A 22,788-nucleotide genomic window follows, 5' to 3' on the forward strand; every position below is an offset into this window, starting at 1 on the left:
TTGGCCCCCCGGGAAGGCTGCTGCATCAGGTGAGTCTAGGATCAGCTCTGAGTTGGGAAGAGGACTTCTGCCTCGAGGTGACACTGAAGGACCCAGTCATTTTGCCACTGGGGACAGCTCCTCATACTTGGTCAAGCATGGCCGTACCTTGGTCAGACTCCTCACACAAGCTCCTGTTACGCTCTGGGGCAAAACTTTCAGCCATGGAAACAAATACTCATAATACCCCTAAGAACTGGTTTCCTGTGCCCAGTCCCCTGCAGAACTTTGGCTGTGTGCAATGGAACTGTGTAGCCAGGTTGTCTCTGAGCCATTTACTCTTACTGGGTAGATGCAACTTCTACTGCAGTAGTTGCATAAGGCTGTATCCTGGCACAGCAACATCTTTTTATCCTGGTCCTGCCTAAACAAAACCCCTACATACTGCAGGAGGAGATAAAGGTCCCTGTAGTGCATACAGGGAAGTGGCTAGGGAAGGCAATGTGGATTCCTCCTCCCATGGGAGCGAGTCCAAAGGAGGGCCATGAAGATGATCAGAGGACTGGAACACCTCTCCTATGAAGACAGGCTGAGACAGTTGGGGCTGTTCAGCCTGGAGAAGAGAAGGCTCCAGGCGGACCTTATAGCAGCCCCCCAGTACCTAAAGGGGGCCTACAGGAAAGCTGGAGACGGGCTTTTTACAAGGGCGTGTAGTGATAGGACAAGGGGTAATGGCTTTAAACTGAAAGAGGGTAGATTTAGGTTAGATATTAGGAAGAAATTTTTTACTGTGAGGGTGGTAAGGCCCTGGAACAGGTTGTCCAGAAAAGTTGTGGATGCCCCATCCCTGGAAGTGTTCAAGGCCGGGTTGGATGGGGCTTTGAGCAACCTGGTCTAGTGGAAGGTGTCCCGGCCTATGGCAGGGGGGGTTGGTCTAGATGATCCTTAAGATCTCTTCCAACCCAAACCATTCTATGATTCTGTGATCCTATGATTCTATGATTCTACAAAACACAGCTTAGAGAGGGAAAGACAGAGAGAGCTACACACAGAGCACAGAGACTTCTTCATTGGTCTAATATTGTATTTTCTCTTGTATAAGAATTCAGCTTTTGTTCAGCAAAACCAGTGCAACTAGAGGACATTCTCTGTGTGACTCAACAAAAAGCAGACACCTCTGAAGTAGACAAAGAAGATTGCAGCTCTGAACATCTGTCTTCCATTCTTGTGTCTTCTTCCTGGAGAACTCAACCTCTTTTCAGCCAACGGCTGCTGGACCCACTCAGAGAGAAGAGAACACAAGAGCCCAGGACCTCCTTGGATGACCCTGAGCCTTCATGTGTTCCCTGAGTCATTATGTGGACTAGGGATGCTGGACTTGGGGTACTATCACTTCTACTGACAACATCCCACCCAGCACAGTGAAGATGCAGGCTCCAGGGTCCCCCACCCCTCCCAGCACAGCCCTGCACTGTTCCCAGATCACTGCTCATCTCTCAGTTTTACTCAGGATGAGGGTATCTCCATCACATAGTTACTGCTGCAGCTTCACAAATTCGATATTGATTCTCGCATTTGACATCATTCCAGTTGTTTTGTGGTTTTGAATTCTTATGGATTACAACACACTTCTGATCATCCGTATTACTTGGTTCATTTGCCCGCCAGAACCTGAGATAGAGACAGACATGTTACTCCCCAGTGTACCCTGTAGAGCACTGCTGGAAAAGGCCACAGCAGGATGCAAGGCTTGGAGGGGAGAGAGAAAAATTCCAGATGCTGATTCATGGACAGAAGCAGTACCCTTCCTCCCACTCTGATATCCCACTGGCACCAATCTTATGTGGAAACCTGCCTTCTTCCTACAGCCAACACAACAGGGCCCTGCTCAGTCCTGGTGGGGGGACCTGCTCACCATTGCTCACCCCATGCACTTCACACCCAGCAGATGCATGTGTCTGCCTCCAGGGCAAGTTTGTCCTGCAGAAGAAGACACAGCAAGGACAGCCCTGGTGATCTCTCCCTGGGCCCCATCTCTTCCACAGCATCACAGCGCTGGCCATGCCCATGCATATATGTGCACATAGGCATGGTGGGGGCACTAAGGAGGTCAGGCAAGGCTGGTCATTTCTGAAGGGTTCTTCCTGCTGGCGAGATGCAGCTTCTTCTGTGCCTACAGCATTGATGGCCATGTCACAGGTAGTTAATTTATAACCAATAACCAGCATGGATAAGGCCATGTGAACATGGTCTTCTGCACAGCCCTCTCCTGCTCCATCATTGACCTCTCACCTTGGGTTGTGTCTCACCTGCCTTTCATGCACCAACAGACACCCTCACATCTCCCCTAGTTTCATGCACTACCAGGAGCCACGCCAAACTCTCTCCCTCTGGGGATACTCACGCTGCCGTCGCAATAAATGGAGTATTGTCCACCCAGTGCCACTGGCCCACCTCCTGTGCACTCAGACCGATGTAGTAATTCTCTCCTCTAAAAGGTAGTTGAACCTCCTTAGAGAGGAAAGCCTGGAAGTCAGGGAGAGCACAATGTCCATGAGGTGCAGACTGAGCAGAGCAGGCGGCAGGAGTCCCCATGGGCTGGGGCTGGGGCTGGGGCCAGAGGGGAGCCAGCGCTGAAGGGACCCAGAAAGGACATCCCCCCTCCCCTGGAGGACACGGAGGGGTTCTCAGTCCCTGCCAGGGCCTGGCACCGTGTCTCTGGCTGCTGTGCCCCTCTCTCAGCCCTGCACATACCTGCTCTTCTTCACTGTTGATCACCACCAGGTGGGAGCCCATCCCAGTGCAGTTCTGCTCACTCGCAATGCCGTGCATTGTATCGTTTGAGAAAAAATAGCAGCTTTTTTGAAAGCGTTTCCAGCCCTTCGGGCAGCATGTCCAGCCTTGCTCTGTGCAGGGAAAGACCACAGAGATGAGTGCTAATAACAAGAAAGATGGTGATTGCAAGGATCCCTGCTCTCCAGGGACAATGCTCATGTTCTACTTAGATCACATTTCCTGACAGAAAGTGCTTGAAAAAACAAGGATAGTACAGATATTTCTTCCCATTGCTTTGGGGTATGACCAGTAAGCTTTGTGTACACAAATCCATGGTAATCCATGTAACATTATCTCAGGTCTTGACAAAGTTATTTTGGTGATCTGGTTTGACTTCTCCTTGTACAGTCTCCTTTAGGCCTTTAGCTCTAGGGAACAGGGGATATCACTTCTTTGCCTGACTAGAGCTGTACTTTTATTATTGCTCCATTGTTAACCTTCCCTGTGCTGCTGTATGCTGTCCCTTCTGTTTTGTCAGCGTTCGCAGCCACCCTGCCCTCCAGGACATCATTAACATAGCCCTCTCCTCCCCATAAACTGTTAGCAGGAAATCCTTCTTCCCACCTCTCTCCTCTCCGGAGCCTGCCTCTCCGGAGTCTGCTCCCTCTGCCACTTGTTGACAAAGCAGACCTCAGCATTCATTGTCCCCAACCCAAAGACTTCCCGCACCCCTGCCAGCACCACTGACCTTTGCCTTGAGGCAACGCCGAGATGCACCGCCACTCCATGAAATTCTGCTGCAGGGCTGTGGGCTGGCCACCGCTATGGGAGAAGGGAGCCACTGGAAAGGGAGAGGAAAAGCAGCAGGATTACCCCTTCCTCCTGGCTTCTCACACACCATCTCTGGGCTTCACTCCTGTTTCCCCAGTTCCCCACCAAGCACTGTCCCAGCATCACCTCTCCTCGGGCTGCCTCTTTCCATTTCACAAGTGGTAACTGCCATCCTCTCAGTGAAGGCAACAGGCATTTCTGCTCCCAGCATCCCACAGCTGCCCCCAAGGATTCCCCCACCCACCGACTGACAAGATCTAGCCAGGATGACCTGGCCAACAGTGCTAGAGAAACCTGTGTCCCACCTGGGCAGTGTCTGGTGGCCATAGCCAGCCTGAGGTTTGTCAACAGAGTCTGTCCCCGGACCAAGCAGTTGACACCAGACCCCTTCGGGTGCTGTGAAGTTGAAGGGGGGGGGGGGTTAGTGGATCCCTGGTCCACGGCTCTGAGAAAACTGGCCCAAACAAGTGGTATGGTTGCCTTTCCAGCCAGAAGGAGACAATCTTCCATGTCAGAGAGCAGAAGGACCATTGGAAGGACATCACACTGAGGACACACCAGACAGGATGGGGTTGATTCCACCCAACCACAGGCATTTACCATGTGGATACCTACAGCCAAGCTGCCTGTCTAAATCTCTTTACAATCAATGGCAGTTTGGCTCTTCCTAAGCTACAAATCAACAGTAGTTTGGATGAGTAACACATCAGATGGGCCTATTTCATCAGCAACAAAGACAGTCCAAGTGAAGGTAATCACATACAGCTAGAGCTGCTGAGACCAGGGTGGGAGGTAAACTCCTAGGACTTACTAGCCAGTTTATGGGGAATAATACAGTGTTAGTGACAGCAGGCTACATCTACAACCCAAAGGACTCATCACGAGCTCAAACACTCAGGGATATTGATTGGAAGCCGATCAGGGTGTGCTAAGTAATACAGATTTCTAATTTTATCAACCGCTTCATTTAGAAATATTGTTACCAGTGAGGAGGGCAGAGTAATCATAGTGGCCTCTATGCCTGATTATTGAATTCCTATAATGGAAGAAGGCTCAGAGGAGATGGGCAAGGGCAATGCGTGACTGACCACAGCTGTTGCAAAGAAAGGTGACCTTATCTCAACACAAATGGGACCAGATGATGGACTTTGTTCTAGTTCAGCTGAGTAAAGCAACCAGTTGTATCAGCTGAGTGAATTGACCAGCTGTGTTCATCCCTCTAAAGGTCAAAAAGAGGGCAATGTCTTCCTCAGTTAGCCAGATCAGCATGGGATGAGTACGTAAGTGGCTTAGCACAAAATAGTGTAAAAAACTGAATGACTAACAAAAACATTTCTGAAGAAAGCAATGGGCCTGAGCTGGTTTTAACCTCCATATTCCTTCTTGGTTACAGGTGACACCCAGTGTCTTGATGTTGAGCATATTGCAGAGACTGGTAATGAGAATCACATTTGTATTGTGACTCAACTATGCATTGCAATTGCTACCTCTGCTAAGTGCAGTTTGTACTTATGTTTTCATTTAAATACATTACTGTATCACTCTGCTAAATCAAAATCCTATATAATATCAATTAACTTGGATAAATAAATTTGCCATTAAAGATTAAACCTTGCAAGCGTGGAATATCTAAAAATACCGACCAGACAATATCAGACTCTAACAGCCCACCCTAAACCTCCCCAGCCATTTAACAGAGTACTGTGAAAAGTTACACATTTGGGAACAAAGCAATACAAACTTCTGGGACTCAGGAACTAATGACAGCAAAAGGAAGGGCAGCAATTTATCCTGACAACATGCCTCTTCCAGAATCCATCATCTTTATTGACAATTTGTGCAAACATGCCATGAATTATCTTTAGCAGAGAATGAGGATGAAACAGTGATTGCAATCTCCACAAACTGTGTGTGCAAGAATAACTTTTTATGAATTATTCTAGTATACTGCAGTTAACACTAAAAGGGTGTGAAAGCTTGCACCAGTTAATCCTGGAGATGCCAGAACTGTGAAAAGTCACTTTTTCCATTAGGACACTGAGTGTGTCCAAGCAACAGAGAGCTCAAGTCCAGATCTAGCTGTCTGTATAGACACTTGTGCTCCCATCTCCAGGTTTTTTCCCCCTCTGCTGAATGTAATTAAGTTCTTTTAGTGTGGTATGAAGGTAGAAAATTGTTCCACAGTTCTGAAGAGGCTGTGCAAGATGGGGATGTGCAATCTGGGAACACGGAAAAGGCCTCAGGGTAAACAGTGGAAGATTTGTGGGATGTATGCAGACATATACAAAGTCAGGGCAGAAAAGCCCGAGACCTTACAGAAAGCCTAAACAACCCTGAAATTCTGAAGATAGCCATGCTTCAAGTAGGGCATCAGACTAGAGACATCCTGAAGCCCCTTCCTACCTGACTCTTTCCATCATTCTAAGAAAGAGGATGGGTATAACAGAACCACCTGGCATAATGCTGTGGTAGTCCTAGGTCCCACATACCAGTTGGCCAAAACATCTGGTCTGGCTGGCCTGCAAGAGTGAAGTTTGTGTCATGCCACAACAGTACCCTTAAATCCCCAGTGTTTAAGTGATCAGGAAAAATTTTGCTCCTAAACATACCTTTCAAATATTCAACATTTGGGTTTTCTGAGCCCAAATGTTGGTCCTAGCATCCTTTCCCATAACAAAACTGTTCCTGAGTAAAAGCTCCCTCCTGGTTGCAAGATATTGCCCTCTGCACTCTGATTTCTCTGCTTTTCTCCGAGTGCTTCCCCCAGACCTCTCTCCTGTAACCAGGCTGCACATACTCACCAAGGAGAGCAGTAACAAGGGCAATGCACACCAAGAGGAGCAGCAGTGAGATCAGCCACGGGAGCCATAGAGGGTATTTCTGGGAATGGTGCTCACGCGTCTTCTTCTCAGGAGGTACTAAAAGTGAAGAAACACACCAAACATAACAGCAGTCAACTATGCTTCAGTTAGTCCACATATCAAGGATGTAGAACTCAAGGGAGAGCTGCTCCAAAAAAATGCAATTTCAGCTCTGATGTGGCAATTCCGCAGTTCGGGAGAGGGGCAGATTGGAACAGAGCAGGGGACCTCTGTGGTTTCTGGAGAAGATCAGATTCAGCCACAGGGTTCACAGCCCCAGCCCAGCTGGTGAGCCAGCAATGCTAATTGCTGGCATTTGGGGGTGAGGCCTTCACATGGCCTCAAAATCTGCGGTGAAACCATGTCTTTCCAGACTGAGCCCAAAGCTGCCAAACGCAACGTTGCTCTGCCCGTGATACTTGAGACATTCTTATGAAGATTTCATGTTAACTTCTCCCCAGAAAACTTTTTATGCCTGCTTCAGTTCCTTCTTAGCTTTTTGGACTTTCTGGGAGAAGGTTGGTGTAAGCTGAATGAGGATAGGAGACAAAAAAACATGCAAAGCTATGATGGCACAGAATCATCGGAAGATTTAAAAAAAAATAAAATCCCTTCCATCTCTGCTTTCCAAGCCAAGGTTTAGAGATTTGCTGTAGTAAAACTAGGTTGTGCTAGGCTGGATGCCTGGGGAGAACAGAGGGTTGTGTCCAGCAGCCTGAGTAAAGCATTCTACTCAGCTTCAGACTTGTCGGGGACTGACTTTTGTCTAGGGGGATACTGCCAGTACTGAGGAGGTTTGGGAGCAGGAAGGAGAATGGGTCACAGGGAAGGAGAAGCAAACACTTGTTAGGAGACTGTTCTAGGTTGTAGCAGGTACACAAGCCAGGGCAAACAGGAGGGTAAAGAGACAGCACCACTCACTGCAGGACAGGAGTAAAGAAGTTTCAGAAGAGACTGATATTAATGATAAGCTTTAGAGAGACCCCATTCATGGTTCAGCATGAACCTCCCAAGTCTGCCAGCAGCCACGTGTGCCTGCCAGCCCTGCCTAGTAAGCAAGATTTCCAGAAAACTGCTGTCTGGGGAAGCCCTCTGACTACTTCCCAAAGGCTTGGGTGAGGCTGTTACAGCAGGGCAAAAAGCGTCATCTTTCATTATCAGAAAAGACAACATTCATAGACAGACAAGACCCAGATTTTCCTGGCCAAATCGTGTTTTTCTAGCCAGATCTTTTTGTTTGTAGTGAAAACAAGGACCCAGATCATGAACTGGAGTCCAGCCACCTACTTCAGACAACAGATCTGACCAGTCCAGATGATTTTTTGATGTGCTGCATGTCCACAGATTGACTGTTCAACCTTTGCCCAATCAGACCTGTGCATCCCACACTCACACCCATGTGGCAGAGAGAGGACTACCAGTATGCATGCACCTCACCAAAACAACTAAAGTGCAGTAGATCTTGTGCATATTCAGTGGGTTAATCTCCCTGCAAAATGCTTCCTACAGTTAGTCTGCATGCTTGCAACGTGTCCAGCATGATCACAACAAAACTGACTTGATAAGCATATGCTGGTTATTCAGCATGTAAATCCAACATCTCCTAGGCACATGCAACAAGTGTGGTGCAGCACAGATGCCTACATTTCCACCTGGGAAATCCTGGCTGGAAATGCAGGAACCTAACTGCATTGTGGTGTGAAACCCACTGCAGTAGTCTCTGCCATCTCCTGCCACAGGTTATATGTTGTTTGATTAGCTGCTGTCTTGTCCTTTCTATCTTCCAATGACTGCCAACTTTCGTATCTCTAGAACCCAACTGGAAGAGGCTACGAAATGGGAAAACCCAGGTGTGCTTGGCCACTACCAACATGGAGTCTGCATGGCCAGAGTAACCACTCAGAAGGACAACAGAGAAGCAAGATTCCCTCAACCTTTCAATAATGTTCAGTCATAACTCTCATCCTATGAGCATACCATGAGGCTGTGAGAGACATTAGCACTGTGTGCAATGGTTCTACTGAACAATTCTCTGAATTCAAAGTCTAAGCTACAACCAGTGTGTGATCACTTGGACAGGCGCACCCAAAGGCAGACCCTGAGCACACACCCAAACCTATAGCATGAGCCTGGCATCAGCAGCTCAAGCAAATGTGGCTGGATCAGGTGTCTTTGGAATAGGTCATTGGGAACACAATGGGGAACTTCCACCGCCCCCACCTCACCATGATGGAAATGCTAACTGTAACCAGAACCAGCTAATCTTGGTGCATCAAAACCAGTGAGCTTTCAAGTCAGTCAGGAGTACGTACATTCTTTATTTCCATGGCTCATGCCTCAGAGCAAGCAAGGAATAACCTGGAGCTGATGCCTGCTCTATTTTGGATTGTAAAACTGAGGTAAAGCTGTAAATAGGCAAGTTAATATCCTTAGCAGCAATAATAATTCATTTATTTATTCATTCATTCATTTACGCACACATACTTTCACGCCTCTGGAACCTGCTGTTGTGTGGGGTCCTGTATCTAAGGGTGGAAGCAATGAGCCATACACGGAACGTCTCTATGTGTTCCTACTTGTGGCATAATGACTACAGAATACCTACTGATCAGAACACGCCTTAAATTTGCACAAAGCCTAGTAAAGGCACCATTTTACAACTGTGATTTTTAATACCAATAAAAATTTGTTTGGTGTGTGAATTATTTTTCAGCAGTGGTAGACATCAATCACAGAATTGGATCTTCCTCCAGATCTTAGATAATTCTTCCTCTGTGTGTTTTAGGGTGTTTTGTTCAAGCCCATTCTTCCTTTTAACTTTTGGATCTCTCTTCTCCAAGGACCATTTCTCAATCAACCAAAGACAAAGGGGCTGTACGTTTCTGCAGCTGGTGCCACCTCTCACAAAGCTGCAGAGGGCACCTGACTGCTCTGCTGTAAGGAGGAATGTTGGTTCTCTACTCTTGCTCTCTCCATAAGCAGGTATCTGTAGCCTCACTCTCTCAGAGGCAAGACCAGTAGCAGCCAGGGCTTGGGCTTTTTTGCTGCCATTTGCTGCCCTGGGAGCCCCTCCACCTTTGTGAGAGATCAGATTGTTTGTAATAAACCATAGTGTCTATTGTTGTTATTCTGTATCTGTCCAAAAATGACTCTCTCATCCAAGACTACATAACATGTAAGGAGGCAGCTACTACCTGCATTGTACCAGGGCTAAGCACTATTACTGTACAGCACCCGTCCTGGACCCTCTACCATTCGCCACTGATGGTGTTGCAACCAAAGGACTAAGGGATCTCAAATACGTTCCTCACTGAATGCTCACTTGAAACCTACAGTTTGTGCTCCCAGTAGTCATCCTTGTTCATGTTGAAACTCCAACCACCTAAAGATTCCCATCTATCCTCTTGTTGATGTTCCTTGACCCTCTTACTTCAAAACTCTTCCAGTCTCCTGCTCATGTAGTGGTAGACAACTCCTTTTTCTCACCAATTTGTCAAGACCGGGTAGGAACCAGAGTCACAGAAGGAAAAGTCTCTCTTCCCTGTTCTTCAGCCCCTCTCCCTCCAGGTCCCCTTCCCCTGAATAACCCATCCATTCCTTACCTTTGACCACTGCAGCTGGTGATGCATTCTTGAACTTCACCTCAGCATAGGTGATTTCTGATGCCATTTATCATAGGGTGATCACTGGCCCTTGTCCTTAGTTTTGCCACGTAAAAGGTGGGGCTTTGAGGTCCCTGGTTCCAGAGAGAGACAACAATAAGTTACCGAGCCTTTCCCATCTGCTCTTTCACCCTCTGTCTGTCACAGAAGGCTGTGCTGAACACTGGAAACACTGGTGATAAACTGAGGGTTCCTGGGAGCTCAGAAATGCTCTGAACAGATCTGCAAGTTCTTAGCCCGGGAAATCAGCCCCAGCACTATGGAAACTTCTGAGAAAAGAAAAATGAGAACCTAACAACTGGAAAGGAAGTTCACTCCTCCTTCCCCATATCAGACTCTCAGCTGATATGTTTCCTTTGTAAGATCTCTTGTTTGCTGGGGGTTTTTTTACACTTTATTTTTAACTCGCTCTTCTTCCCTTATCTTCATGCCTTTCTTTGTCTGTTAGTAATTCTACCATTGCTCCTAGGTTTGCAGCTATCCTGGGGTTTATCCCAGTTTAACCTGCAGCACAGCCCAATACAAAATGCATTCTGCCCTCATTTGTCTCTTGTGGTTAATCTGCATGTGCTACATCAAATATTGCATGCTATGTCTCATCCTGGGAAGTCAGCCCCAGATGGCAGCTAGCACTAGAACAACTCTCAAATGAGGAACTGTTCCTGTAGAAGTTAGACTGGGGAGTTGCAGCCTTAGGCAAAGGAATAGAAATAACCAGAATTTTGATATATCCAAGGAAAAACAGAGAAGGATGAGGCCAGAGTCAGGGAAGAGAACAAGCAAAGTGGAATAAAAAAACAAATGTGTTGATGGTTTGAGAGGTTATTGAGAAGAGCACATACAGAGACCTTTCTATCACAATCTGATTTACAGCCTGTGGAAATTCAGAGGAGTGCTTGCTTCCAGGGAGTGAGGCTGAAAAGGGCTGGTTTATATTTTTTGCTCCAACACTGTCATTTATCTCCCTTTTCTGCTTTCTGGTAAGGGCCTCTGATATTACCTTGTGGAAAATGTCAGACTACTCTTTAGTCTGATTTCAAGCTGGGGCAGATGTTGAAAGGAGACAGTTAAGGGAAATGGCTGCTGCGATACCTGCTGGATCAGACAGACTTCTGAGAAGAAATGCCAATGAGTCAGGGTACCCTGGAGAAAAAGGGTGCATCCACAACTTCTCTGGGCAACCTATTCCAGTGTCTCACCACCCTCATCATAAAGAATTTCTTCCTTATATCTAATCTAGATCTAACATCTTTCAGTTAAAAACCTGTGCCCCTTGTCCTGTCACTACAGGTGCTGGTAAAACATCTCTCTCCATCTTTCTTATAAGCCCCCTCTAAGCATTGAAAAGCCACAATAAAGTCTCCAAAACAACCAGAAGAAAGAAAGAGAAGCTTCGCTTGGTTAGTTTGGCTAGCTGGAATTTCCTCAAGGCAGATCAGAATGTGACACTCGCGGGACATCCAGGGAGCTGGTACGGAGGGTACACAGGGCAGATAGGACAGTGCAAGGAAGAACATGTCAGACAACAGAGTAGAAAAATGTGGCAGAAGGTAAAGGGCAAGTGAGGGATGTAGTGGACATCTGAACACAGATTATGGAGAACTACCCCTAAACACAGTGGGGCATATGTAGCTGGATTTCTTTACCAAGGACCCTCCTCACGTCTCATGTGCACTGAGCTGGCTTCACTTCTCCTTTTTGTATTGTGTGCAAAAAGGGTGACTTTTATACAAGAAGAAGAGTGGCTGCAGGACAGAAGCCTGGACCCTTGAGAAGATGCATGCTGCCTGCTTTTCTTTCCAACACCCTTCCAGCACTTTCCTTTGTCTTCAGGCTTGGCCCTCTCAGTAGAATTAAGCCTCCCTAAGTGTTTGCTGAAACCTAGTTATGCCCTCAAATTTCATGCTGAGATTTCAGTCAGAGTAATCCTCTGTGTGCTTCCCCCCTGTCCTTGGCCAACCAAGCCAGAACATACTCATGGTCTCATGGGGAAAAGGCTTACTTCCTGGCAGGGTTTCAAACTTTCCACTGTGAAGAAATGGGAAATACAATCGGCAGACAGAGAAGGAAGTCACAGTGTAGCTTCATGAGCTTTTTGCCACTGAAACACCTCTCCAAACACAGCTGAGGCATTTCAAATACAAATTCATGATCTAGCTGCTGATTTTATTAGAATACACTAGATTGCGCTCAAACATCAGAAGACAGCTCAATTCTTCCTTCTGCGCTCAAACATCAGAAGACAGCTCAATTCTTCCTTCTCAGCCATCAGAGTTGTTGCTTGCTGTCAAAATTCAACCCTGAATCATACTTCCATAGGATACAATGCTGGGCTTTTGTGCAACAACTGTGAGGTGATATTCCTGAGGGTAAAATTTGTGCTTTGAATTTCATATGCACTGACAGCATGTAAATGGGTGGGAGATGGGGAGAACTGAACCCAGCAGTTAGTTGTGGGGCTGAAAATAGAAAAAAAAAGATGACCTTGCTTTAAAAAAACCCCAAACTTGCACTATGTTTCCTTGCATTCCCACTGCTGTTTTTCAGTTCCTCCCTTCCCCCTCAACCTGTGTGCTGCCCACCCGATGCAGGACACCCTCATCGTCCCACAATACCTGTGTTTCCCCACAGACATCTTTCATCTCAGCCCCACTCAGCACTGCCAGGCACCTCCCATGCTCCTAACCCCCACGTACCTTGCAAGCCCCAGCTCCTTTCTAGGACTCATGTGTTTGCTCAGCACAACAGTCTTGCTCTCCCTCCTTACTCATGCTCTAGCTGCTGCCTTTAGGTGGTTGCTCGGCAAGCTGTGTGGGCACAGGCAGAGGGAAGGCAGTTTGCTGCATTCTGGAAAGCAAAGCAGAGAGCAAGAAAGGCAGAAAGACAGAAATGGGGGAGAGGGGGGATTTCTCTAGCCAAATTGTATTCTCTCCATTGACTGTCATTCATGTGGTTTTGTTCAGTTTCTTGAATGGAGCACTGATAGCACAAGATCTTATTCAAGCACAGCCCACACCCAGTCCTTTCATAAAACTCTTTGCTCTGATCTTATCAGGACCCTAGCTGCCCGCTGATAGCACAGTCCTGCCATCACCTGCTCTTATGGCACTTCTAAGAAGCACAGTCCTCCAGGTCACTCAAATAAAGACAGCCTAAACCCAATCCTGGCTTTTTGTCCCTGCACCTGGGTGAGAAGAGCATCAGAAGTGAATGCATGCCACCCTCTCGGTCTTCCCTCTTCACACCATCTTGCTCCTCCCCTAGGGATTAAGGCCATGGAGGTAATAAAGGGAGAGCAGAGCCCTTGCATCCAAGGGAAGAGCATAAAAAGGCACTGAAGCACAGAGAATGAGGCCCAACGCCCAACATTGAGCAGTTCATAAGGGATAGCAGATACCTAATCAAAGGGATTCAGGCAGTGAGAGCTCCTAGAGAGCTCCTGAGGGATTTGGCTGGTTAGAGGGGATCTAGCAATAAGTAATCCCACTGTGTACCCTGCTTGCAAGGAACTGGTTAGGGCAGGGAGGGACAGGATGCTGCAGTTCTCACTGCAGGAGCTGAGCTCCCCCAGCTCCAGTGGACAGTGTGGGAGCACTGCAGCCTGCTGGGACCTGAGAGAAAGGCACCCTGCGCCCTTCTGCATGGCTGACCACACTGGCCAGAGCTGCAGGGAGATGGGAGCTCTTCTGGGAGGCTGATGACAGTAAGTGAACCAGGGTGCCATGCAGATACACTAGGAGACCTAGGAAGAAATGTGTTATATGGAGTTGTGAAAGCTCAGAGAAAAGGACATTAGAGCATCCAGGGAAGGACTGAACCAAGAGTGAGAAAGGGAGGCAAGAGCAGAGAGTGGGATGGATAAAACAGAAGGTAGCACTGCAAAGCCACACTAATTTGTCAGGTAGCAGCACTGCACTACAGGCAGGCCTGAGTCAGCAGCAACACTTTGTGTCCTGAGTAAAACCACCTGGAGTGACACTCTAGCACTTTGACAGAGACCAGCAGCTCCCCAAAACGCTGTGGTTACAGTACCAGGCAGAATGTGGTGGAAGGAAAGAAAAGTAGGAGAGATGAGGGAGAAAAGTTCCTCCCCAAAAGGGTTTGTACATTCCTCCTCTGCCCACATCTCTGCCAAGTTTTAGCAAGAGCTGACGGTTTCAAGCAGAACAAACCATGTCCAAAAGCGGAGCTGTGGGAGCTCAAACTCAGCTTTGGAAAGGGAAAGCTGCGTGCTCACCTGTGATGATAGGCTCCCAACATCCCTCAGGTACAAGGCAAGGAATAAGAGAAGGAAAAATGGCATCCAGGGAACCTTCGGACAGACAAGAAGCCCCAACCCGCCTCTTTACATATACCATTAACCCAGGATTGTTTCTTCAGAAGAGAAAAGATAAGTTTCATTTATTTCCCCTAATTAACAAATTATCCAACCAAAGCCAACAGAGGACACATTCAGATGCATTATCTCACAGCTTTGTTTTATGCCATTGCTGGGAACATTGCACCCTCACTCCCTTCCTCTTTTGGATCTGAGCCGCAAGTCTCAAGGCCAGAAATTGTTGGAGATCAGATCCGGATGCTGCGGTTGCTTGTCAGAGCTGCACATCTGACTCCAAACCTGGGCCAGATCCAGGTCAGACCCAGCGGCCTGTTTCAGAGGCAGGGCTGCGAAGTTTAGCTTCTTAGAGCGGGCACAGGGGATTTGCACGAACAAGCTGCGGCCACGTAACGCCTCCCCACAGAAGCAATCCTTCACGCTTCATTGTCAGTTCTGTCCAAGGATGGCACAGATCTCATCGGCCTTGAATTCGTTTTGGCTGCATCTCTGCCCAGTGAGGTGAACGCACCTCATCTCCCTCTTTTGAAGGGGGAATGGAAAGAAAAGCACAAAAATGGACAACCGCCACGGTCACCGAGCAGGCATGGGGGGCTATCAGGTAAGGTCACCCAGACCCGTGCTGTAACCCCAGGGCCGCTCCTGTCTGATCTCAACCCGTTTCCCTCCGCATCCCCACGTCCCCTCCACGGGGATGCACACGAGGGGAATGCAGCAGGGCGGTTTTGGGGAGGGCCGCACGGGTTGGGCTGTCCCAGCACAAGCCGCCCAGGCCCTCCAGAGCTCGCCTCAGCGCGGGCACGGCGCGGCTCCCTCACGCCGCTCCCCTCCTCGAGGGCAGGTTTATCGGAAGATTGCTAACGGCCCGCCCTGGCCCTCACCCTGCCAAGAAGGCCCCGAGCGCCATTTGGAGCCTCGGCGCCCATCGCTCGCCAGCAGCGGGGCGAGGGACGGCACCTGCCTCCAGAGCAGCACGGCTGTGCTCCGCGTCCTGTCAGGATGGGACGAGGCGAAAGCCAGCTGGAAACGACCGCGGAAAGCTGAGGTAAACCCAGGGAGTAGAGTCAGCTCCGCCGGACGCTCCCTGGCACCTCGTCACCGAAATACGCTGGGGAAGTTTTAATGCCGGGCAGCGAAGGCTCTAGCTTTGGGGCTCAACTGCAGGCAGGAGCCTTCTCACCACACGGATGTCGACGCGGTCCGATGGGGGAGGGCACTTTTTGTTTTTGAAGGGCACAGTCTCCAGGTGCCCGCGTCACCCACTTTAACCTACGCGCCAGGACACCGAAGTCAGCGTCAGCACAGTAAAGCGAAGGGCGGCAAGCGGCACTCCCGGGTGCAGCCTCCAGCGCGGAGCCGGCGCTGACTCCGAGGGCAAAGGGCCCCCGCGGCTGGGGCTGACGCAGAGGGCAAAGTGCTCCTTGGTGACTCACGCCGGCCTCAGCACCGCAGCCGCATCTTTTAGACTCTGCCTCCAGTTCGCAGTTATTTGCGTATTTAGCATTTTAAGACTGGGCAGAGCACAGCACGCCACGCTGGTCCTTGCACAGCCTCTGCCCTTCCTGAGCTGAAGGATCACCGTCAGACCTCAGCGTTCCCCACCACCTACCAACCCGCCATGTCAGACGTCTCACCCGACGCTGCTGCTGGCCCACAGTGGCACCCGTCTCACCACAGCCTAGCACAAAAGTTGTGCTAGGAAACAGTTCAGGCTGGCGGTATCTCATTCAAGCCTTGCTCAAAGCGGGGCTACTTCTGAAGCTAGACCAGGCTACCCAGGGCAGGTTGTCTGCTTACAGTAACCCTATTTCTGTCTGGAATACGTTGCTTAAGGACTTTTCCTGTTCTTCTACCCCAAAAGTATGCAGTGGTCATTTCCAAGCATGCTTCTACACATACCCATGGTAGTGACTTCAGCTTTAGGTATTGGCAACAGCAGCCCCTAACTCTGGGCCAAACATGCAGCCTATGCTGCCGTATCTATAGCCCCTGAGCACATATTCTCCAAAGAAAATGCTCTCTTACCCCTCTCCTCTTGGCACTGCTGCTCACCGGAATCCAGTTCTTTGTCCCTGCCAGCTAACCAAAGCAATGGTTTGCATAGCACTACTAACGTAGCATTGCCACACATCTTTGAACGGTTTGCTTAACGCCATAATCCGTGCTTATGGACGAGTGCTTAGACTTCACTTCAGAAAAGTCTTGGAGGAGTTCAGTTCCTATGGGCAAACTTTAAAGACAACAGGTGTACACACGTATATGCACACGGGCAGACTGCAAGAAGAGATATGTGCCTGCCCTGGGACAACTCGATTCCAAGCCCTAAACTATGCTGTCCACGCAGGGGGACACTGAAGCACAGAGGGCATTAGGATAGCAGAACATGGCTACATTTGGAAGCACCAGTTCCTTTGCTGCCAAACTGTCAAGAGAGATGAAGAAAAGAAAATAGAAGTCTTTAAATGGTTCTTCTGTAAACTTGACCAGGGGTCAGTTTTAAGTCATTTGGGAAAGCTTTTGAGTGACAAGTTACAATACTGGTGGACATAAAGGCAAAGCTGCTATTGGACTGAGGGAAGCATTCAGTAAAAGCCAATACAAACTCTGCTGTCACCCAAAGCTGTTCTAGTCTGTTTTAAACCAGACCCACCAAAGTTCTTGTTCTGGCATCTTACGGTTGCCTACCTCCTTCTCCTTTGTGCCTCCTGTGTGCTAAAGTCAAGACACCCTTTCCTTTCCCCTCTGTCTCAGATGCTCCCAGGGACACCTCCAGATGCTGCAGTTCTGCTTTGTGGCTTGTTCCATACCCAGATCCAGCCCTTGCCCACATCCCACCCAGGCCCAGCTCTCCCCTGACCAGCGGAGGTCACTGCAGGTAGCCAACCCAGCAGTCAGCACGCTCTTGCTGACAGATGCCAGCTGCGATTTCTTTTCGGGGAGCACTTCACCACTGCTAGCCAGGTCCCAGGTGATGTTTGCCTGCATCCTTCCCTCCCAAATACTGGGGGCCCAGCCAGTCCCTGGAGATGGTGGCTGAGCCCAGGGATTGCCAGAAGCCCTGCAACAAGGGGATTCAGCAGCAGATGACAGCACATGGTCATGGGTGAGATGGAACTTGCAAGCCCTGGTTGGAGGTGTCACCAACCCAGCCAGGCTTGCAGACCAGGCTAGGAAGGCAGGGGAGCGCCGCACCTCTTTACATCCCTAAAACACAAGACTCAACACAAAGGCTGCAAGTTACAGGCAGCTCCCTCCTTCAGGGAATGTCTCTTCAGACTGCTTCAAGGATTAATAAGCTGGTCTCCTAAGCAAGCCAGCAGCCTCTGCCCCAACATGCAGGAGTTGCCATCCTACAATGCCTGGGAAAGAAAAGGGAAAGCAGGCCATTGCAAGTTACCTGGCTGGCCTGCCCCAAACACAAGCAATGCAAGAAATTCACCACAGGCTCCCAGCAGCGACAACTGGCAAAACAGGGCTCGGGTCAGGAGCCACTACACGCACCAGCTGATGCTGACTGATCTTCCCATGCTCAGAGGCAGCTTCAAGGAATGTCTGTAAGAGCCCCAACTCTGGATGAGGACGCACAGCTATAGCTAATGGCAGCTGGCAAAATTAAGCTATCAAACTAGAAGGGCACTACATCCTGCAATGTGCTTTTCCTGACTATTAGCATGGACAAAGCTATTAACTTGGAAAAGAGACCTAAAACGGTCTCTAGACTGAGAATCTATTGTTCACATAATGTAATGAGCACTCAATGGATTGCCTAGACCTTGAGGCATTACAACATGCATTAACTACAGAGCACTGGGGCCTATGTTTTATATGCATTAAGAGCCCAGTTGTGCTCCCTCCTAGAGCTTTGTAGGTTTATGCTGATTTAACAGGATGAGTTCAGGTTCAGATCCTGTTCTCTCATCACCAAAGTCCAGGAACAGTTTGCGGTTTTTGGTTTCTTGCTTGGTTTTTGTTTGATTTCCTCCAATGAACATCTCTTCCTCTCCATTTCTTCAGGAGTCCACACACAGCACCAAGGCTTTGTTAAAGCTAGCAAGTTTGTGCCTGTAATCCATATTGTGTGGCTGCAGTAAGAATAGTTACTGCACGGCTGCAAGACAGGAGTTTTAAGTCACAGAACATAGAACAGAATTAATTGGGGAAGTGGGGGGAAATGCTCACATCCCACCTCAACTACAGCTCTTGCAAAAAAAGTTACAACCAATAACCAGACAAAACTGGGATCTTCCCATTGACACTTGTTTCGTGACTCTACGTGCCACAGCCTATCTCCCATTTGGCATGAACTCTTCTCCCCCTTTGACCATTGTCCCTCTCAAACTGAGGGCAGCTCTTCCCAGCTGCCTAAGGAAACCAGTTGATCTATTATGTGGAATGCAATAAATGTTCAGGAGATATTGCTCAGTTTGATGTATTGATCCACATTAAAGGCCTGGCCTTAATCCTTTACCTAGAGAACACTATTATCTGCAGCATCAGAGACTGTAGGTCTCAAGCAGCCTGCATACTGGCTTCTGCTACATTGGAAGAAACCACTGGCAGCAGAAAATGCAGGAAGAGGTGGGAGGATTCAGCCAGTCCAGTCACAGACCAAGTTGTTTCACCAGTAACTTACCATCACAGTCAACTTCTCCCACTGAGGATGGAAAGATTGTTCCTGATGGTCATCAAGGAGAAGGGGGGGAGGATTTACACAAGACACAAGCTGTTGCGTTCTAGCAGGCCCCACCGTGAGGAAAGACACGGGGACCAGGAAGATCTCCAGAGAGGACTAAGCTCTCCCTCATTAGCTTTTTCCTAGTCCTCTGTGCACACACAGGAGTATATCCCAGCACCACCCTTCAGTACACCTCACCTGAAAATCCTCCTACTCTGGAGAAACAACCCTCTTTGGCTATTCAACTGCTTTTACTGCAAGTATGTACTGGAAAGTCAGAGAAGCTTCACCATGGCTGATGGACATGACCCTTCACCTTCTGCCTGGCCAGGACCTATGCAATATATCCACCCTATTCACCAAAACAGGGTAACAGCTTTGCTCCTAGATCTGAAGAAATCTAGAGATTTATTTTTTTTGGCCACCACAGATGGTAGGATATTTGACAATGACACCAGCGCTTACTGGTGTCATTCAAACAGCTGACTTAAAAGGTTAAGACTTCTCATCTCTACCCAAGCCACAAGACTTCTGTTGTACTTAACCATATGTAGAGCTTTGCTGTCTGGCAGAGGAACACCAAGCAAGCATGGCTGTACAAGAAAAAATGGCTGTGAGCAGGCTTGATAGGAGAACATCAGGGCCCTGAGCATATTCTCCATCTTCTGGGGGATTGGCTGCCTGGACTTAGGTCCAGCTTAAATAATACAGGCTGCTGAGATTTCTCAAAGCCAGACAAGTTTGCCTGCAAGCTTATCTCAGCTAAAGGTTCTCACCCTGAGCTAGTGCAGCCATGCCCATGCCTGGCCATGTACCGTGCTGACCTAAAACCTCAGCCTGACCTGCTCTGATCATCTTGCTAAGGTATTGTGGGACCGTTCCTTTGTCGGCGAGGCCACTGCCCCGCCTGCCTTGCTGTGACTCAGCTTCCAGCTTGCTCTCCCTTTGAGAGCAGCCTGCCCTTGCTGCTCCCTGACAAAGGGCCCACTCAGCTCACCTCGCACATCTCTGCAGTCAGCAGAGACTGCTTCCCATTAACAAGCATGGCAAGAATCAACTCTGAAAACATCTGTAGGGTGTAGAAGCCTCTAATGTCTGAAATGCTAAATGGCAGGGTAACTAAGTTTTCTCACTTGCTATTTTTATCTACATTCTTATCAAGCATCACACACCCCCCTACAGTCAGGCCCGTTTCCCTGTTCCATGTTGCTGGGGGCTTGGGGGGTTTCTTTACCCCATTTGTAACAGCCATAGGTCATTTTTGCGTCCTTCTTCCATGCTCCTACTTCTTCACCCGGACAGAGCCTGAACCTGTTCACTCCTAAAGTTGCTCTTGTCCAGTCTACAGGCCATAATGCACTTGCAGAAGGGTAAGTAGGCTACTAGGATCTTGCTGGAGACATAAAGACCTTCAGTCTGCAGGGCTTTCAAAGGAACAACAGTTTGACAACTTAGAAGACTCGTGACATTCTTTTCCCCAATATTACTTGTTTAATTACCATTTGCACCAGTACATCTTATGCTTTATATACATATATCTTTAATTTTTGCTTCTTCAGCTTTTCAAATACATAATATATTATCTCCAGAATACTAACTAAGACAATACAGAAGAGGCTCCTAGTTAGTTGTTAATTGGTGCCATGAACTTCCTTGGTTTGGGGAACTGATACATAGTTGAAATGACAGGACCGCACAATGATTTGAGAAAAAAAAAAAAAAGAAAAAGAAAAACAAAAAGCCAACCAGCAGAGTCCATGACTTTGCTAGCAGATTATAGCCACCCACAAATTCAGAGGAGGCAGGGAGTTTAAGTACAATGAGACTGCAGGAGTGACTATGAAGGTGGGGCAGGGGCGGCAGGGGGAACACCAAGAGAGCCAGGGGATCAGGATTAAACGACTACTTAAAATACATCCAACAGCAGCCTGGTCCCCACTTCCACAAGTGGAACTGCAGCAGCTTTAGAGCTATTTTCAAGAATTTTGTTTCCCAGAGGGATGGTCTAAGTGAAACTTTGTCTCCAAAATGCCCTCAGTGTAGTAAGAAGACAAAAACAACAAGAGACCTTTGCAAGTACAAGGTGCATACAGCTAACTACTCTCTTTTAAAAGCCTCACCAGGAAATCTTTGCCCAAAGGAAAAAATTTACTTGCACAGGTGTGCTAGCAGAGCGTATCCCAGTTACAAAAGTGTTGCTGCTGGTTGAGTGTTCAAAACAGGAAGAAGCCTTCCAGTGAAGTACCAAAATCCTAGTGTTCTAGTAACTGGGTACAGCTGTAGAAGAGTTACTGAGACCACTGTCCCAGCTCATGTTTTGGCTTATCAGCTAGCACAGAGGGCAGCTAGCATTGTGAGGTTTCCAGCCTGCCCACAGGCCTTGCCCAGAGTAATGAGCAGACTTACAACCCAGATCACATCTATAGCTGCTGAAGATGGAATAGTGTCCAGATCAAAGGGCCTTAGGAAACTCTCCCAAAAAGAACAGCAGAGAGTAAGGGCCTTTTACCTCTTTCTAACCCCCTAAACCACACAGGAAATAGAGTGGGTTTGGGGCACATTAAAAAAAAAAAAAAAAAAAAAAAAATCCAAGTTACAATAACCAGCTCACATCCCTAGAAAGTTAGCCTCAGAAGAAAAGCCACAAGGAACACAGGTGGGAGAATTTCACTGCCACAGTTCTCAAGGTTTGGCCTACTATACATTTCTTGCCCAAATGATAAGTGCAAGCTGAAAAGGGGAAAGAAACTGTCCCTTCAGCAGAGAATAATCCACTGTCCCACCATAGTTCTTACTGTGGCATGGATATGCAATACTTGTAACACAGTGCCAAGTCACAACACAAGGCTCAGGATTGTGACGCAGGAACATGAAATGCTGAATGGTGGGATTACCTGGTTGTCATCTAGTGCAAATAACTACCAAATTATAAAAACAGGCTTTTTTTTTTTTAAAGCCATTTCCAGTTAAAACAGCTTAATGACAATGAGGCCGTGGCATGGGGCAGGAGGGAGAAAAGACTGAAAATGAGAGAAGTTCCTTCAGTGAACCTGCAAGCCAAACAAGGAGCCTCAAGATGGGGTGCCCACCTGGAGCTACAGCACAATGGCAGCAGGTCTACTCAAGGACATGCATGACTCCTCCCACAAGAGCACAGGAACATCCAGCACTATCAAGAATTGCACCAAAGAGAGGAAGAGTAGTGTGTGCATGGGAAGGTGCACTCCCCACCACAGACGTAATTAATTAAAAGAGGGTTTTGTGTTGAGACAAGACCTATCTCCTTACAGCTTCCATTTACAAGCTGCAGCCAAATGCAGCTGTCCTCAGCACTGCAGGCCAAGCTGCAGAGACTTGAGTCACTACTGAAAGCAGCTGCAAAAAGCAACAGTCTAACCAGAGAAAATTTAAAGGACAAGGAACCTAGAGGCACCTACCCAGCCTCCTCCTGTACCCACCTTTTTCAGGATTCTTGCTTTACCTGTATGGAAGAGAGGGAAAAAGAGCTAGGATGTACCATGTAACGGCCAAGTGGGTGGAAGAAATGAGGCTACCTCTCTCCTCCTTGCCCATCTTGTGAGGAGTCAGTATGTTCTCTTTAGGTTCAGTGGTTTCACTGTGGGACCAAAACCAGTAAATTTTAACTGAAGTGAAGATCCAGTTTAAAAG

The 22,788-nt window shown here is 48.1% G+C and overlaps 1 protein-coding gene across 3 annotated transcripts; it reads right to left on the reverse strand.

The window, feature by feature from the left end:
- Positions 1–1,015: 1,015 nt before the first annotated feature.
- Positions 1,016–22,781, reverse strand: LOC142042076 (C-type lectin domain family 4 member E-like). Of its 3 annotated transcripts, none has more exons than XM_075051578.1 (7): positions 22,557–22,781; positions 10,049–10,182; positions 6,387–6,503; positions 3,503–3,595; positions 2,734–2,885; positions 2,384–2,505; positions 1,016–1,650 (listed from the first exon to the last, which is right to left on the reverse strand). In XM_075051578.1, the coding sequence occupies exons 2-7, from the start codon at positions 10,113–10,115 to the stop codon at positions 1,506–1,508; spliced, it is 696 nt and encodes a 231-aa protein (XP_074907679.1). In that variant the 5' UTR covers positions 10,116–10,182; positions 22,557–22,781; the 3' UTR covers positions 1,016–1,505. The 3 variants fall into 3 exon arrangements, with proteins under 3 accessions (XP_074907679.1, XP_074907677.1, XP_074907678.1); XM_075051576.1 differs by lacking the exon at positions 22,557–22,781 and adding an exon at positions 14,346–14,421; XM_075051577.1 differs by lacking the exon at positions 22,557–22,781 and adding an exon at positions 12,805–14,337.
- Positions 22,782–22,788: the final 7 nt, after the last annotated feature.

Source organism: Buteo buteo, chromosome 19 (assembly GCF_964188355.1).
Source record: "Buteo buteo chromosome 19, bButBut1.hap1.1, whole genome shotgun sequence".
NCBI classification, from domain to species: Eukaryota; Metazoa; Chordata; class Aves; order Accipitriformes; family Accipitridae; genus Buteo; species Buteo buteo.

What these genes read in the sequence shown, in the direction of transcription:
- LOC142042076 (XM_075051578.1), bottom strand. Translation starts at nt 10,115, where the DNA reads ATGGCATCAGAAATCACCTATGCTGAGGTGAAGTTCAAGAATGCATCA. An exon ending in ACCAGCTGCAGTGGTCAAAG is followed by an intron (nt 6,504 to 10,048) that starts GTAAGGAATGGA and finishes CTTCACTTTTAG; the next exon opens with TACCTCCTGAGAAGAAGACG. An exon ending in TCAACAGTGAAGAAGAGCAG is followed by an intron (nt 2,506 to 2,733) that starts GTATGTGCAGGG and finishes CCTGACTTCCAG; the next exon opens with GCTTTCCTCTCTAAGGAGGT.